At 41.3% G+C, this 17,516-nt stretch overlaps 1 protein-coding gene across 1 annotated transcript; it reads right to left on the minus strand.

The window, feature by feature from the left end:
- Window positions 1-14,052: 14,052 nt before the first annotated feature.
- LOC131896765 (non-histone chromosomal protein HMG-17) lies at window positions 14,053-15,234 on the minus strand. Its single transcript, XM_059247551.1, has one exon. It carries the CDS (start codon window positions 15,131-15,133, stop codon window positions 14,861-14,863), a length of 273 nt encoding a protein of 90 aa, XP_059103534.1. The 5' UTR covers window positions 15,134-15,234; the 3' UTR covers window positions 14,053-14,860.
- Between the last annotated feature and the right edge of the window lie 2,282 nt (window positions 15,235-17,516).

The raw sequence follows: 17,516 nt of genomic DNA on the forward strand, positions 1-17,516 counted from the left end.
CTCAAAGCTTCATGGATTGCCCTGCCATGGGCTCTCCATGGGACATCTGATCAGACAGGCTTTTATATGGAACCTTAATGCCTCTCTTTTGCACTCTGCCTGCCCATAAAACCAGTACCACGTGTACAACAGCAAACTCTGATGTCAGTTGGAATGATAGCCAGGCCCCCTGGAACCATGGCTGCCATGGCCTCTGACTGACTGTGAACCTTGGAAAACAATTCCTGGGGTGGCCCCTTTCCAGTAGGGCCCCCTTTCAGCTGTCTGCATGAACTATGTTTTCAGGCACTCTCCTTTTGAATGAAAGTCTTTAAACTGTGTCTGCCTTTTTGTATCCTGGAGTCTCTTTTGAATGAGATCTTGCCATCGACACACTTTTCCTACCGTCCCAAAGAGTAAAACTTCTCTAATGACACTAATCTCTAATAACTACAGTCGCCTTGTCTGCAACCTTAATGCACTTAATCTCTTTTTCTCATTAAATTGCACATTTTTTTTACTTCCTTCTGCTCCAGTTTTTTTCTCCCTACTCTGAAAAGCTGACTAAAAGCAATGAATAGCAAACATGTCATAGCCTGAATGTTATACTGTCTTAAAATTTATTTGCCGAATAAATAACGCCATTGTTTTGGAATTAAGGCTCACTAACATTTTCAGGCCACTAGTGAAACAAAGCCAGATTCTTGGCCAAAAAATAAGACAAACAGCCTTTACTTACTCCAAAAGAGTCCTTCTTTCTGCAGGAGTCCTTATGAGGAAGGTCTTTGCGGGACACATTCTGACAGCATTCTGGTCTTCTGGATCTCACCATAACAGATTGGTCCATGAGTTCTGCCTACAGCTCTAAACCTTTCCAAATCCCTCCTACAGACCAGTCTAAAGACTTAAGATCACATGTTCAACTGTATGTTTAGCACAGCAATGACTCCAGCCCTGGTGACAATTTTCTCATGAGTTACTTTTTGTCTTGACAAAATACTTGACAAAGCAAGCTAAGAAAAAGAAAGATTCGTTTTTGGCTCATGGATCCCGAGGATCACAGTCCATCATGGAGGGAGGCAAAATGGAGTGCCTTGGTCCTTGCTGGTGGGAGTGTGGAGCATCAACTTGCTCACGTGGCTATGAACCATATGGTGATTTGAATGAGACATGTTTCCTGTCGGCTCATGTATTTGAACACTCGGTTCCCTGTCGCCAGTGCTGTCTAGGAAGGTCTGAAACTTTTAGGAGGTGGAGCTGCTGGAGGAAACCTATCACCAGGGGCGGCCTTTCATGTTTTATAAGCTGGGTCTACTTCCTGTTCTCTCCCTGCTTCTGGTGTGTGGATACAAAGTCAGCTTCCTGTTCCCGCCACTATGCTTTCCCTGTTTGTCACCACACTTCACCCATCACGATAGACTGTATCCCTTCTGGAGCTATAAGCTAAAGTAAACCATTTCCTCCTTTAAGTTGCCCTTTGTCAGGTATTTTATCAAGCAAACAAAAAGAAACTAATAAATGCCGGGAGGCAGAGAATAAAGAAACAAACTAAAGCTTAGGTATAACTTCAAAGACCTTCCCTGAGATAACTGCAAGCCAGGCCACAACTCCTATAGGCTCCATAGCCTTCACAGAGTACCACAGTTGGAGAAGAAACCTGAGCCTACAGTGGGATCATTTCAGATTAAATCCATGGCACCCTGAATCTCAGAGTGTCTGGAACAATATTGTAGCTATGGGATATTTTGGACAATGACAGGCTGGTTATGAGATGGGTATGTATGAGGCTATCTAGTGAGACCTTACTCAGAGTCAGAGAATCTGAGCTTGCTTTACCCAGCAGGGCTGCATAATGGGATGATTTGGCTATGGGAGTGGGAACCAGGTGTTTTAAAGGGTCTACACTTGACTGTACATTGTACTTTGACCTTGCAAGAGGGAGGTCTTTTGCCTCTCCCCTGGGTAGTGGATAAAAAGCCCTTTGGATTTTGTTTGTTAAGGGTTTTTTTTGTTGTTGTTTTTTTGTTTTTTGAGACAGGCTTTCTCTGTGTAGCTTTGGTGCCTGTCCTGGATCTTGCTCTGTGGACCAGGCTGGCCTCGATCTGCCTCCCAAGTTCTGGGACTAAAGGCATGTGCCACCACCGCACGGCAAAAACCCCTTTGGAATAAATCTCAAGGTGACTGGGTATTGACCCAAGGCCCTCCCAAAGCTATCCTGTGTCTCTGTCTTTCTTATCATCTCTTTCTATCATTTCTTCATTCCTCTCTCCTCTCCACAAAACACTTCTTGGAGCTGGACTCCAGCAGACTCCCACAGGCATGGACCCTTTGAGGACCAGGGACAGAACAGTTTAAAGAGATATGTTTGGATATCAAGTTGACAAGGGGTGGGCTTGATTCTTAATCTTCATTGTCAGTTTGGCTGAGAAATGTAGCTAGAGGTTTCCTGCCTGGCCCACAGTCAGGACAAATCTCTGTCACCTGCCAGTCCCACAGCCGCTCAGACCCAATCAAGTAAACACACAGAGACCTCAGGGTCTTTGTGAGGATTATATAAGGAACTAGGGAGCTTTTAAATGTGAGCTGTGCCATCTGATAGGATGAGAAAAAAACAAAAAGCTACTTGTGCAGACATTCTCACTCTGCTTGCTTGCCACCACGATGTGAGTTGTTTCCCATGCCACCCCTGTGACAAGGGGTGGACACCTCTGAAACTCTGAGGTCAAATAATGCCTCTTTTGATTTGTACATATGTTATTCTATCACAGTGATAGGTCTAACACAGACACTAACCCATTCTTGAGGGCAGACTACTCTGATGGCAATTTCATTATCTTAAGGATGCCAACTCTTAATATTATGATGCTATTGTCATTAAATCCCAACATAAATTTGGGAGGGGACATTAAAAGAGAGAAGGCAAATCATCTGAAGTCTTAGTGTGCAGCACGTGAAAAGATCTATTTATCTGGGAAAATAACAACTTTGACGATTCTAGAAGATAAGAGAGTTACTTTACTCTCCTGAGTTTGTTAATACTAATGAACACTGTAGTTAAAAGTTAATTATGACATCTTAAAAATATCATATATCTACATATTTTACTTTTTAAGATCTTTATTGTCCTAGAATCCTTTGTAGAGTTTCCGGGGCACTAACTAGAACAAAAATAAAAAAAAAGTAGGTCACTTTGGTTGGAAGAGAAACACGCAATTTTCACGAGTCAAGAGGGGAAGTATTCTGGCTGCTCCAAATATGCTTGTGTGCGGTGGAATGTTCTGTATGGCAAATGTGTTGCTAATTAGTCAATAAATAAAACACTGATTGGCCATTGGCTAGGCAGGAAGTATAGGCAGGGCAAGGAGGAGAATAAAGCTGGGAAGTGGAAGGCTGAGTCAGAGAGACACTGCCAGCCACCATGATGACAAACAGCATATGAAGATGCTGGTAAGCCACGAGCTATGTGGCAAGGTATAGATTAATAGAAATGGGTTAATTTGTGATAGAAGAAGTAGATAACAAGAAGCCTGCCACGGCCATACAGTTTGTAAGCAATATAAGTCTCTGTGTTTACTTGGTCGGGTTTGAGCGGCTGTGGGACTGGCAGGTGAAAGAGATTTGTCCTGACTGTGGGCCAGGCAGGAAAACTCCATCTACACTTGTGAGTGGTCCCTTCTGGGCCCTGATGGTGCTTAGAGGCTCTTGTGTAGGTTTAGAAGTCTTCTGGATTCTACTGCCAAGACTCAGCCAGTAAGAATGAGGGATGCGTGGTTTAATTTGAATTGCAGATAAATGTAGCTTTTAAGGCAGGTATGTCTGGTATATATATATATAGTATAAATACATACACTTATCTGAATCCCTGTTCAACTGGATGTCTTGTATTTTATCTGGCAGTCTCACTCTGGCTGGCTTCCCTTGGCATGATGAGAGAATCAGCGGGTGACATAGGAAGTGGACTGAGAACAGTTTTTCCAGCATGTTCCCTTCTGGCTGATTGCATTCCTTGGCAGATTATATCTGTCCATCAATCCTCTGCCTTCATGTTATGGGAACATCTTTTTCTACATGTTTCTTGTGATCCATGGAAAATACATCTAACATGCATACTCTGGGTCCTATCTTGTTTCAGGGCAGAATTAACTATTATTTCTCTACTTTGTTACATTTCCTGTACTACTTCTATGCCCTATTAAATATTTCTTAAATAGCTTGAGTAGGCATACTATTTCCTACCTGCATACAGAACAGATGATCTTGTAGAAACCGAGTCTCTGGCGTGTCTTTCTGGTGTTGGCAACTTCAATTTCTCACAGCATTGGAAATATTGAGTCTCAGGCTTGCATGAACTACCATGCACTGCCCCTTCCTCTCCAGAATCTAGACCACTGGTTTCTTTATCGTACCTCCAATTTTCCAGCAGTTTTCTAGGGCTAGACGTTTTTTGCTCCCTTTATACAATGTCTTGGTTTCAGTATTGCCAAGTTTATGCAAAATTGTGATTTTGTTCTTTTAGTTAGCATGACATTAATGAGAGAAAATGTTTATATATAATGACACAAAAGCTTTTGACATTCCAGAGTGTGATAAGGTCTCAAGAAATTGGTTATGAAACTATACAGAGGTTATGATGGCAATCTTATGTGTTGAATTTGCTAAGTCGTAATACCTATATAGTCAAACATCATTCTAGATGCTCCCACAAGGGTGTTTAAGATAAGACATATTTAAACCTGTGGAGTTTGTGTGAAGCAGATTGATCTCCTACATTTGGATAAGGCTCAGTGTACTGGTTAGCATCTGTCAACTTGACTCAAACTGGAGTCACCTGGAAAGAGCAAAACACAGTCTTTTACCAGATTGGCCTGTGGACACATCTGTGGTGGCATTTTCTTGACTAACAGAGGGCCCAAACCCCTGTGGCTGTTGTCATCTTTGGGCAGGTGGTCCTGCGTTGTATAGGAAAGCAAGCTGAGCAAGTCATGGGGAGCCTTCATAGTCTCTGCTTTGGTTCCTGCCTCTAGATTCCTTCCTTCAGTTCCTTGCCTTGGCTTCCCGTGATACAGACCATAAGCTAAGTGAACCCTTTCCTCCACAAGTTTGCCTTGATCAGTATTTCATCACACAACAGAAAAACTAGGACAACTAGCCAACTGACGGCGTGAATAGGACAAATGACAGAGCTGCAAGCAGAGAAATTCTTCCTTAAATGATCCTTGAACTTGAACTCCAGTGTTGGCCTTTCCCAGTCTCCCTGCTAGTCCATCTGCTGGCTGCAGACTTCCAGGCTCAATTACTACTACAGGATACACTAGTTTGCACACTCTTTTTCTGAAAGAGGTAGAATTCTTCTACTGGGTTAAACAGTGTGCACACTTATGATCTCATGCCACAAGGAATCTAGGAGTAAGGTATATGTCTACCTAGTGCACTGTCCAGGTTCTGGAGTTTTCTTGCCTCTTCCCTCGGATTGGCTATATAACAGTTAAAGATGTTTCAGGCCTCACATTCAGACCCAGAGTGTTCAGAGGAAAAAGTGTGATTGAGTTTGTTTCTTACATCTGGGAATCTTTTCCCAGGAGATTCCTCAGCATGCTCTCTGCCTCACAGTCTCTGTGTTGATTGGCCTAACAAGACTGGAATCTACTTATCTATGGCTAAGGATGACCAGCTTTCTCTAGATTCTGTTGGGTGGTCACTTGAGGAGAAGCAAGGTACTCTTGACAGGAAAGAAAGGAGTAAGCAGATTTTGGCAAGGCAGCCAGCAGAAGCCTCCTGAGGGCTCACCTAGATGTTGAACTTTGCTTGGTCAATGTCTAGAGTTGAGAGGAAGAGAGGCACTCAGAAGAGGGGAAGGTCTGGGTATGAGTTTCTGGAAGAGTTTTAGAAAGGAAGATATTCCCAAGTATGGACATGGGCACCTCAAAATTATCCAAATACTGTTTTAATGTAGGTGAAATCAAGTACTTATAGGTTATAATTATTTTTATTCTATATACTTGCAGTAGTGTAAGGATTTAATAAGACATATTTACATTAATATTTAATGGCCTGAATTCATATAGGTACCTAGTAAGTGTACCTTTATTGGAAATGTGAAAAATATGGATAAGTTCCCAACTGAATCTCAGGCACTATCATAAAAAATGCATCTTTAATGGTGCACCTTGGGCCACCAAGTATAATTCATGTTGTAATTGGCAAACAGAGAGAGGTACAGAATGAATGTCAGTAAAAAATGTTTTCTCAGCATTGTATTCTTTAGGTGGACTTGATTCACATCTTTATTAAAATTTTTCATAAACTCACAAAAAGTCCAATTCAAATAATGTTTCACATGGCAGCTGATAAGATATCAATAATTAAGGGATGTTTATATGAGCTAAGAGTTGCCCACATAAAAGCCTTTAGTCACTGCTGAAGGAAACAAACTGCATATTTATATCATAGCTTTTGCAAAATTGAAGTCCATCATATAAAGGAATGTTTCTAAAGCAGCACAAGAAAATACAGAAATCTGAAAGTGGTTTTCTGTTTAAGTCAGATGAAAGAAAAGAATGTTGGGAAACCATAAAGAGTGTTTCTTGCAGATACATCTTTCTTGTAAGTAGTTTAAAGTCCAACAGAGTGTGCGAAAAGCTGTTTTATAATACAGGGGATGATGCACTTTGAAAAGTTTTGTAGTTTGGGAGAATGACAGGAAGAGGTAGCAGCTAAGGAGGTAGGGGTAGGAAGGGGTGAGATTACAAAAGGCCATGCAGGTAATGCAGAAGAGAAAGTGGTGATAATCTTGAACTGTTTGGTAACGTGGGAAGAAATGTAAGTAGAGAGATGACTCAGAGGTAAGGGAGGACAGTGGTTGAAAAGAAAATGGATGGGGAAAGAACAGCAGTGAAGAAGCTACTGGAAGTGTTCAGGGAGAGACAACAGTGTGGAAAGAAAGCAGCATACAGAGCTACGTAAGACGTAGAGTTCAACGGTTTTAATGATGAGTTAGATGGGAAGGGGACCGCGTAGGAATCCATGATGAAATCGATGGAAGCATTAGTGGTGAGAAAGAACATCAAGGGAAAAGTGAGGATATGCATAAAAAAGCATCCTGCTCCAAGTATGTGCAACATATACTGGGACATCCTGACAGCAGGAATCCACAGCCAGTCCAGGTGCCTCTTCTATGTTCTTTGCCACACCTTAAAATCAAGCTTTTCTCCAAGGAGTTATAGTGCCACAAACACTTTTAATGTCTCTGTCATGTCAAGTTGAAAAGCGGATTCCACTTTCAATGTTAAAAGTCTAGAAAGGTTTAAAAGTTTCATCATTGCTATTTGCCTATGAATAATCTCCTTTCTACCCTTTCAGCAACGACACTTTAGAGAAAAAACAATTCTGTACAGTCTACCCAGAAAAAGTCCTCCCCGTCCCCAGGCCTTCAACTGAGGTTAACCCACTGTTAGAGACATCCAAGATTCTTCACGATGTCAATGGCTTGGGGTCATTTTCTCTGTCAGTTTTCTCTGGAGTGAGAGGCATCAGGATTATTACCTCCATGTCCACTTCATCTGCTTTTTTTATTGTCTCATTCTGCCTTCCAACTACCCATCTCCTTGAGTTCTTTCACAGCTACTGTCTTGATACTTCGTAAAACCCAGAAATTCCAACCACTTCTTTTTATATGTTTCTGTGTTATGAAAGAGTTTTTTACACACTCCGTTAAACTTTTTTGTTTGTTTGATTTTTTGGAAACAGGGTTTCTTTGTATAGCTCTGGCTATCCTGAAACTAGCTCTGTAAGACCAGGCTGGCTTCAAATTCACAGAGATCTGCCTGCCTGTGCCTCTCAAGTGCTGGGACTAAAGCCCACTTACCATTGGACTTTAAACTATTTATTGAGGAATCTGCAAGATATACTTGCTATGTTCTTTTCTTCACCTGGTTTAAACAGAAAAATCTTTTCAGATGTCTTTATTATATATAATGGGAATGGGACCTGGAACAATGATCTGGATCGAGAGGAATTTGCCATGGTAGATACAGTTTTCAATTCAAAGAAATGAGGTCTGAGTTTACAAAAAACCCATGAGAGAGTCATTAAGGGATGATGCTGTGTAGACAACAGAGTTGAAGGGATGGACCTTCTGGAGTTGCTCACATGTTTGACCAAGGAATGAGTCTACCTTCTTTCAAAGTAAAGTGTGGTTGACTATGATTCCCAGGAAAATGAAGGTCCTATAAGGTGGCCTTCTGCGACTCAGACAGTCAAAGGAATGGGAACATGTGACAAATGAGCTTAAGGGTCTGTTAGTGGAACTTGATTTCATACTGTGTCAGTTCTGAGCAATTAGGAGAAGTTCAACAGAGGTGGGAGCATTTCACTTCTGTATTCCCCAAAATACTCAGGAAGGTATGCTTCTTAATCATTTAGTAAATGCTTAAGTGATGTATTGCTGAGGTCAACTAGGAAGTTAATGAGATGGATGAGATAAAGGAAGTCTCAATATTTAACAAATACCGAAGACACAATTTTGATGTGTTTTAGGAGTTCATGTCTTACAGCTTCCTGCATGGAAAGTAAATTGATAATTACATTCAGAAAGTGTCTATTTACTGAATAATGGACATACTTGGGCACCTTTTACTATTCTCTGCTTTAGAGAGAGGGGATTTCTATGATACAAAATGTCTATGGGATACGAGAGTCAAAAGCATTCTATTTTGAGGACTTCACCAGACTCCATTTAAAGCTGTTTGCTGTGAAACACGTACCATCACCTGTGATGTGCTCTAGCTAAATATTTAACTTGAACACATAAGCTGTTGCTTCTATTTTAGTCTATTGGAGATACAAAAGATAGAAATGCAAACATAAATGATACCACATGGAAATACCCAGATAAATATAGAAGACGGGACATTCTGTAAAACAGTTGGCCCAGCTTATTTAACAAGTTGTTGAGATTTAAAAGAAAAAAAGGGGGAATTTGGACTGGATGACTGGTTGGACTAAACAATTTCCAAGAGCATTTTGTAATGTTCAAAGGCACTGAGCTATAGACTGGGTATGAGAAAAATTAAAATTTATTTTTGTGGAAGCTGTGTATCATTTAGCAAATAAATCAGTATTTAAAGATTTTTTTTGTAAAAATGTCGAATATGCTTATAATCCTATAAAAATATCTGGAGGATAAACTCTTCACAAAGGTTAGGCCTAGTTTGTGTGAGTGGTTTTAGTTTCTTAGTTTTGTCTAGTCATGCTTCCTAGTATTTAAACTGCATTTATATTTCTTTGGAATATTAAAAACCTTTTTTTTTTGTCTGAATAATTAAAATGAAAAGCAACTGAAGGTGTCACTTAAGAAGACACATCTGTCCTTTATGCCACCAAACAATAGAATAATAGCCCGTGTTAGTTTTCTGGGGCTGCCGTTAGATACTATACAGTGAGATGTGTGGACAGCAATGGGGCTTTGTTGTCCCACTCTTCTGGGGGCTGAGAGGCTGAGATGTTGGGGGTGTGTAAACGGGGAGTCTGTGTGTCTGGTTCCTGCTGGGTGCTGAAAGGCTGAGATGTGGGAGAGGTGTTAAATGGGGAGTCTGTGTGTCTAGTTCCTTCTGGGGGCTATGAGGGAATCTACACTATGCCTCTCTCTGGCTTCCAGTTGCTTCCTGGCCTAACCCTGCGCTCTGTACCCATCTTTCCACAAGTTTTACACACATCTGTGTCTGAATCCTGCTGTTTGTAAGGACCTCAGCAATGCTGAATTAGAGGTTCTCCTACTTCAGCATGACCCATCCCTCCTAATTAAACATACAACCCGATGTACAAGTAAGCGCACTGCATTTTCACTGCCTGTAAGGGTTATTTGAATGCACACTCAGACACCCATAGGCTAACCCATACCTGTCCTCTCCCTCAGCATCCTCCACTTCTGATGACCTCTAACAAAGGATCTATCTGCTTCTTTGCTTTGTTTTCAGCACATCTGTCACTAGGGGGAAAACTTAACCTTTGGGGGATTAGTTTTGACCCTATAAACAGTTTTTGCTTGTTATATAGGACCCAGACAAGAGGATTCAGTATCAAAATATTTTTTTTTTTTTCTTTTTAGCCCCAGCAAACAATTCCTTCAAATGTTAACATTTAACTCTGTGGCCTGGTTAACATTTCAGTCTGGCTCCCTCTACTGGGTGATAAGTTAGCTTCCTGCCCTACTCTTTTTTTTTTTTTTTTCCGGTCTTTCGAGACAGGGTTTCTCTGTGTAGCTTTGCGCCTTTCCTGGGACTCACTTGGTAGCCCAGGCTGGCCTCGAACTCACAGAGATCCGCCTGGCTCTGCCTCCAGAGTGCTGGGATTAAACGCGTGCGCCACCACCGCCCGGCTTCCTGCCCTACTCTTAACTGGAGTCCAAAGAGCAATCAGCGAACGCAGATGGAGGTTTGTTTTCCACTCTTCCTTCCTTCATCTGCCGAGTCCACTTCATTGACCAGCTGTGGCTCCTAAGTGTGGGCAGCTTCCTTCATACACTGCCCATCTCTGACCCACCATTATCTACCTGAAGCAGTGCTAACATTTCACTCAGTCCTTAAGGTAAATACACGCGAGCAAGACCTTGATATCTACTCTTCCCTTTGGTGCGACAGACACTGCTGGTCTGAACAGACTTTCTGAACAAGGAAAAAAGCCCTAGAGATTTCCCCAGCCTAACTCTCCATTTTGCTAGCAAGGAAGCACAGATGCAGAGAGAAGTGATTTCCTCCAATTGTCCAACTTTAAGATTTTCAGCATGTGCATATCACGGATGTAGGATGCACTTCTCAAACACTTCACAGAGACTAATTAGTGAATCCATTCAAGTTATCATCATGTTTTGACTGCCTCTTATATGTCAGATGCTCAGAGACATGCAAAGGCTTATGAGAGGCAATCTTCACACCTCAAAAAGCTTACTGTTATTTAAATTGTTTAAATGAAGATTTTAGGTTAAACAGAGCTGCCAGGTCTACAACTCCAAATGGCCAACTACATGATATTTCTTGTGTTAATAACTACTAACTCTTGACACATGATTGATAATTTATTTGCATAATCTCCTCCATTAGGTCTTAGCCCTAATACAATAGGTTTTGGATTTTGACCATTTTTTTTTTCTTGTACTAGAAATTGATGACTTTTGAGTAGGGTAGTACCGTCATACACTTGCTGAAGTGGGGTTTCAAAAATTTTATCTTAACATATAAAATGACTTTAGACTGTCCTGGTAAATGATCTAAAAGTTGCTTTTAGATGGAGCTATTAAAATCTTCCTAAAGTCACTTGTTCTCCAGAAAAAATATCTGAATATCTAGTTGCTGTTTATTGGTCTAATTGTCTCAGCCTAAATCCATCTTACAATACTAAGAATCTACTCAGAGCTGGGTGGTGGTGGCACATGCCTTTCATCCCAGCACTCAGGAGGCAGAGGCAGGAGGATCTCTGTGAGTTTGAGGCCAGCCTGGGCTACAGAATGAGTTCCAGGAAAGGCTCCAAAGCTACACAGAGAAACCCTGTCTCAAAAAAAAAATCTACTCAGGTATTTTGCAGTCTGAGTATTAATTTTATCTGCCTACCATAGTGACAGAATTCTTAGACCCTGGTACACATATATAGACCTTCACAAAGAATTAATTGGTAAGTAGAGAAACGAAGATCAGAAGCAATTCTGACTTTATTGTTTGGACCACTCTACTGATCACTCGTTCTGCTGTGCAAAGAAACAATATGAGTTGTTATTCATATGGCAGTAGTGCGTTGTAGGGATTCTCAAGCCTCAGACTCCAGCTCTTCTGCTTGGCAGCCCCGTTACCTTGGACACTAACTTGATCCCTTTGTGTCTCATAGTCACTGGGATTCTTGTGATGAGTAATGAGTGAGCATGAGATCCTGGTCCAGAGTTGGCATGTATATGTGTTCATTAGCATTAGATTTGCTTAATTTTTATGTGCAAAGAACACAAGTATATACACGAATTCTAAGGAAGGATTTAAAAGTTGATTTACCCCATGAGAGGTGGCTAGGTAAATGCCATTGCCTGCTGGCTTCAGATCTGTAGGAGGTGGAAGGTATTCACCAGGGAGAATGTACTTTGGTAACCATAGGCACCAGGGTGAGAAATCTTAGTTCTAAACTAATGAGCTAAATGTCAAGCTCCTGCTGTTCCCATATCTTCTGCTTGGGAGATACAAAAAGCATTTATGGAAGGAAGTCCAAGTCCATCATGAGAGAAAAAAACAAAAACACTCAAGTGTCGAAAGTCAAAGAAGATGCAGTCGAGCAACCCAAATCAATTCCTCCTGTGACATCTTTAGAAATCACAGGTGTCTCTATTTCCAACTCATTTATAATTCTTGGATGTTAGCATCAAAGGCAGAAGCAATCGCAACAAAAGGACTCTGTTCTTCCTAGTCACCATGTAAACACAGGTGCTTTCATCCGCTCAGCACCGAGCTAAAGACTGCATGATGTGAAATTCTGGAGTCGCAAATCATTCTGAGGTTCAGCGGTACTTCATTCTCATCAAGGTAGATGAAAATGGGATTATTGCAAAGGGCAAGAGCTTTTATAAGCATTATGCTTTTAAAACTCAGATGAGACTTAATCAACAGTTTCTCATTTGACTTCACTGATGCCTCTTTCTCCACATAGCCCGGAAGTCAAGCTGAGCTCAAATTAAAATCCACTTTCTAGGCTGCTTCTGAAAGATAAAAATGCTAATTGGTTTGCAGCTTCTTGGAAGCCCATCCAACAGGTTGGGTTTTAGATGTTTAATCAGGTGTGGTCTGGAATAGTGTCGATCCAATTACCGGCAAACCTGGGCCTTTGATGAGTTGTTTTCTGTTCGTGCCTGTGATCTCGCCAGAGCGGATCACTGGTTCTGCATAAGCACCTTGTCACTATTAATTGGAGATCTTACCCCATGTCACCATTGCTGCCACCGTATTTAGCACTAACGAAGCGGATGACGTAGGTGCCACAGCCCTTTTGCTGTGCTCCAGCAATGAATAAGCCCATCAGATGAAGAGGCACTGGCTTCCTGGACTGCTGTGACTCCTTCTGAGCCTCCATGGAGAAATGTTAAAAATAACTACATGTGATGGTCCTGAGGGCAAAGAGCAAGTGAAATGAATAGTCAAGAATATCTATAAAAATTCAACAACAAAAAAAAGTGAGAATCTATGGTATCTAAGTGAAGACCACGCTCTCCTTCCTGCAGCCGGCTAAGTGAAGCAGAAACGTCTACACATGGGAATACAAAGGAGTTTTCTCAACCTGAAAAGGGGCACTGTGCAAAGCCTAGCTGGCTAACCTCATTACTAGTGAAGGAGCAGTCGGGTATGTGTCAATAATTCTGACCCTCACCCCTCCGACCTAACACTGTACTAGAGATTCTATTTAGGGACACTAGGCAAGAAAAAGAATTGGAGAGGAAGAAGTCAAGTGTCTATATTCACAAATAGCATGCTCTTCTATACAGAAAAACTTAGAGAATCCATCAAAAGCTATTAGGACTAAAATAAAGTCAATTTTCAGAACATAAACTGTGTTTAAAAATTGTGTGTGTGTGTGTGTGTGTGTGTGTGTGTGTGTGTGTGTGTTAGCCAGGCGGATCTCTGTGAGTTCGAGGCCAGCCTGGACTACCAAGTGAGTTCCAGGAAAGGCGCAAAGCTACACAGAGAAACCCTGTCTCGAAAAACCAAAAAAAAAAAAAGAAAAAGAAAAAAAAATGAAAAAAGTGTGTGTGTGTGTGTGTGTGTGTGTGTGTGTGTGTGTTGTATTGATTGTGTATCTGAGGGTAAACACACATGTGCCACTGAAGGCTTGTAGAGACAGAGAACAACTTTCAGAAGTGGGTCTCTGTTTCCACTCTACAGGATTTTTCTTTTGGGCCACTAACTAGCTCGCAAATCATGACACCAAGACTTATTATTAGTTTTGAATGCTCAACCTAGCTTAGGCACATTTCTGGCTAGCTCTTTTAAATTAATCTGTTTATTTACCTTTTGCCTCAGGGTTTCTTTTTTTTTTTTTTTTTTTCCAAGCCAAACTGTATCCAGCTTTATTAAAGATACTTTCCATAAACAATCATGGTTTTTCAGGCAGGACATGGGCAGACAGTCATTAACAGTATACAAGAACTTCCAAACTCCCTTCTTGTATAGACTACCAAAATCAGAAAGCCACTATAAAACCCGATGAGTCTTCATTCGATGCTTTGAAAAGGGGGAGAGCTTAGAGTGAGGGCTGACAGTTCACATTGAGGATGTTGTTTAACAACTTTTCACAAGCCGACCCTGACTTTCAGGAAACCAAACGAACACGGCAGAATTATCAATCTGAAGATCCACAATCTTTTATAAAAGGAACTGCTGCTCTTTTGAGGACACAATGATACAACTGCAAAGTCCAGATTGCCTGATAGACCGGCAAAACCAATTTTGGGGGTCAGGTTCCAAAAGGTCTCTGGTTTGAAGGGAGTTAAGTCTATGTTGATGGTACAGGGGAGGAGGACACAGAAATGAATTTAGAGTTTCCCACACAAGGTATTTTGTGCCATGGTGGCCCATATGTCAACACCAGGACGTCTCTCCTGAGAGCCAAGAGGAGTCTTTCAAAATTAGCAGGGAAAGATGTTTTCCAACATCAACCATCACCAATCCACCTTGGAGACATTTTGTTAGTGACACATGTTCCTTCCCCCCTCAAAACAATGAAGTGTTCTGTGTGCTAACAACATAGCTTAAAAAAAAAAAGTAAAACAAAATTCTGCATTTTTATAAAACTTGATAAAAAATAGTATTTCAAACTGTACAGTCACCAGAAGTACACAGTTATCAAAAATGCACACATTTCACTTGGCATCTCCAGCACCTTCAGCTTTTTGTGCCTGGTCTGTTTTGGCGTCTCCGTTTTCTGCAGGATTATTCGCATCCTTCCCGGCATCGGCCTTCCCCTTCTTCCCCTTGGGGACCTTCTCTCCCTTCTTTGCTGGGGCCTTTTTAGGCTTGGGCTCTGGCTTTGGAGGAGCAGGTTTAGCAGACAACCTTGCAGATCTTCTCTGTGGCTCGTCCTTCACCTTGGCTTTGTCTCCTTTAGTATCCCCTTCAGCCTTTCTTTTGGGCATGGCGGCGGCGGGGGACGTCGGCGCTGGACGCGGGGATGCAGCGGTGCGCGGGTTTGGTCCGTCCGGGGGTCGTTCTCGCTGCTTCTTCACACTGCTCCGCCTCAGGGTTTCTTATCTTTTCTTTCTTTCTTGCTGTTTGGCTGGCGGCTGCCTGGCTTCTGGCCCTGGGAGTCTCCTTTTTCCTTCTTCTCTCGAGCCTAGATTTCTCCTATTTTTTCTCTCTGCCTGCTAGTGCTGCCTATCCTTTTCTCCTGTCTAGCTATTGACCATTCTGCTCTTTATTAGACCAATCAAGTGCCTTACGCAGGCAAGGTGAAACAAATGTAATATATCTTTTTATAATTAAACAAATGCAGCACAAACAAAAATAACACATCTTTACACAGTTAAAGTAATATCCCACAGCATAAACAAATGTAACGTATCTTTGCACAGTTAAAGTAATATACCACAGCACTCCACTACAGGAGTCCGGGGTCAAACCCAGAGTAAGCACCTTTATCCCTCGAGTCATCTCATTGGCCCTCAGCTTTATTTTCATACAAGTGCAATGAACAACCTGGAAAATAAGTTAGAAAACAACTCCATTCATGACTATATCAGAAGAATGAAATACTTAGGGACAAAATGAACAAAAGAATCGCAGAATTTCTACTCTAAAAACCATAGCACATATTTGAATGGAATTCTTGAAGGTCTGAGTAGGTAGAAAACCATCCCATGCTCTAAAAAACAGATGGCCCACACCATTGTGAAAAGGCAGTGCTCTCCAAACTGAGCTACAGATTCAACACCATTACCTTGATAGTCACAGAAAACATCTTTGTATAAAACCAGGTAGAGTTTCAAGGGGTCAAAAACAGCCCAAGAAATTCTGGCAAAGAATAAAATAGGAAGATGCATACTTTTTGTTTTAAAATTTACTGCAGAAGATGGATACAAAATCTATATGATACACACACACACACACACACACGCACACACACACACACACACACACACACACACACACACACCAGGCAACATACACTCATACAACGCGCCCCCTCCCCAAACTCAGTATAAAATTCAGAGTCCAAAAAAATGTATACGTCTCTGGTCAACTGATTTGTGACAGGTGTGCCGTAACCATAGTGGATAGAATGGTCTTCTTGGCAAATGGTGCTGGCTTCTAACAGTGTAGCCACATGTTAAATGTAAATTTGGACTCTTATTTCAATTTATGTATAAAACCCAGCTCAAAACAAAAGTAACAGAGACTATTGGGGTCCAGCCTGTCTATAGTCTTCTCCCAGAGTTCCAGAAGAGACACTACCAGTGTTGAAATAATCTAAGGGATACTTGAATAAATCTACATACACGAAACTCTTTAGTCCATTCACTTTATTCTTCTGAGTCAATTCTCTCTCTACACAGCTTCTTTTCTGCTCTCATCCATAGCTCATTTTCTGCCTGATACTTCTATCTTAATTCTCCCATCTAGTTCTTCCCCATCTCCCATTTTTTTTTTTGTTCTAGTTCTCCAATCTAGTCCTCCTCAAGTCTCTGAGGTTTACAGTTACATATCCATGCAATAGCAATGCTCTGGCTAAGGCATGGTCATCAGGCTTGAATGCCCTCAGGGTCAAAAGGAGGTGTGATAAGATCCACACAAAGTACAGTAATTGTCAGCTATCATAGCAACCCAAAAGGGAAGTGGCTAATGGGGAAAGAAATCAACTAAATGCTAAATTCGGTTAATAGATCTGAAAAGGAGGATACATGTTCTCAAACTATATTCTTAGAAGTGGTTAGGTAAAATGTTAGGATTCTATAAGTGTCTGAGTGAAAATAAAACTGCCTTTCATTCCTATGGCCTGAAATCTATCTTGGCTGTGCTGTTCTCTGGCAGGGTGGGGAAGTGCTTGGTAGCTAGGCAACCTGAGTCACAGCTTGACATACCTGGTATGTAAAAGCCCTTTAGTTCTGAGTTAATTGTTAAAAGTAGATCTAAAACTAGAGCTAGCACTTGGAAATGGAAGGCTAAGCTAATTAGCATATCTGCCAGGCCTTCACTAACAGATAGTCTGGATGCTTATCTGTCTGCAGTCAGTTCTTAGAAAGTCTGGGAAGTATCTGAGATAAGATACATTCATCCGGAGAAGGTCCTGGCTGGATATTGCTAATGACAATAATTACACAAAGGCCTGTAACTAGGGGTCTGGCTGTGTGACTGCTTTTAGAACAGTTTGGAGGTGTATATCTAAATATTTTAATTGTATAGGGAAAATTGTGCCCAATGAATGATCAAACACACTGTTCTAGGAATGGAAAAGCTACAATAGCACACCAGAAATTTATTTCAGGAAATAGCTAATATTCAAAATCCAATATCACCAAGACT

Source organism: Peromyscus eremicus, chromosome 1 (genome assembly GCF_949786415.1).
Source record: "Peromyscus eremicus chromosome 1, PerEre_H2_v1, whole genome shotgun sequence".
Taxonomy (NCBI): Eukaryota; Metazoa; Chordata; class Mammalia; order Rodentia; family Cricetidae; genus Peromyscus; species Peromyscus eremicus.

Excerpts from the sequence above, each read along its gene's own strand:
- LOC131896765 (XM_059247551.1), bottom strand. The coding sequence starts at position 15,133 with ATGCCCAAAAGAAAGGCTGAAGGGGATACTAAAGGAGACAAAGCCAAG.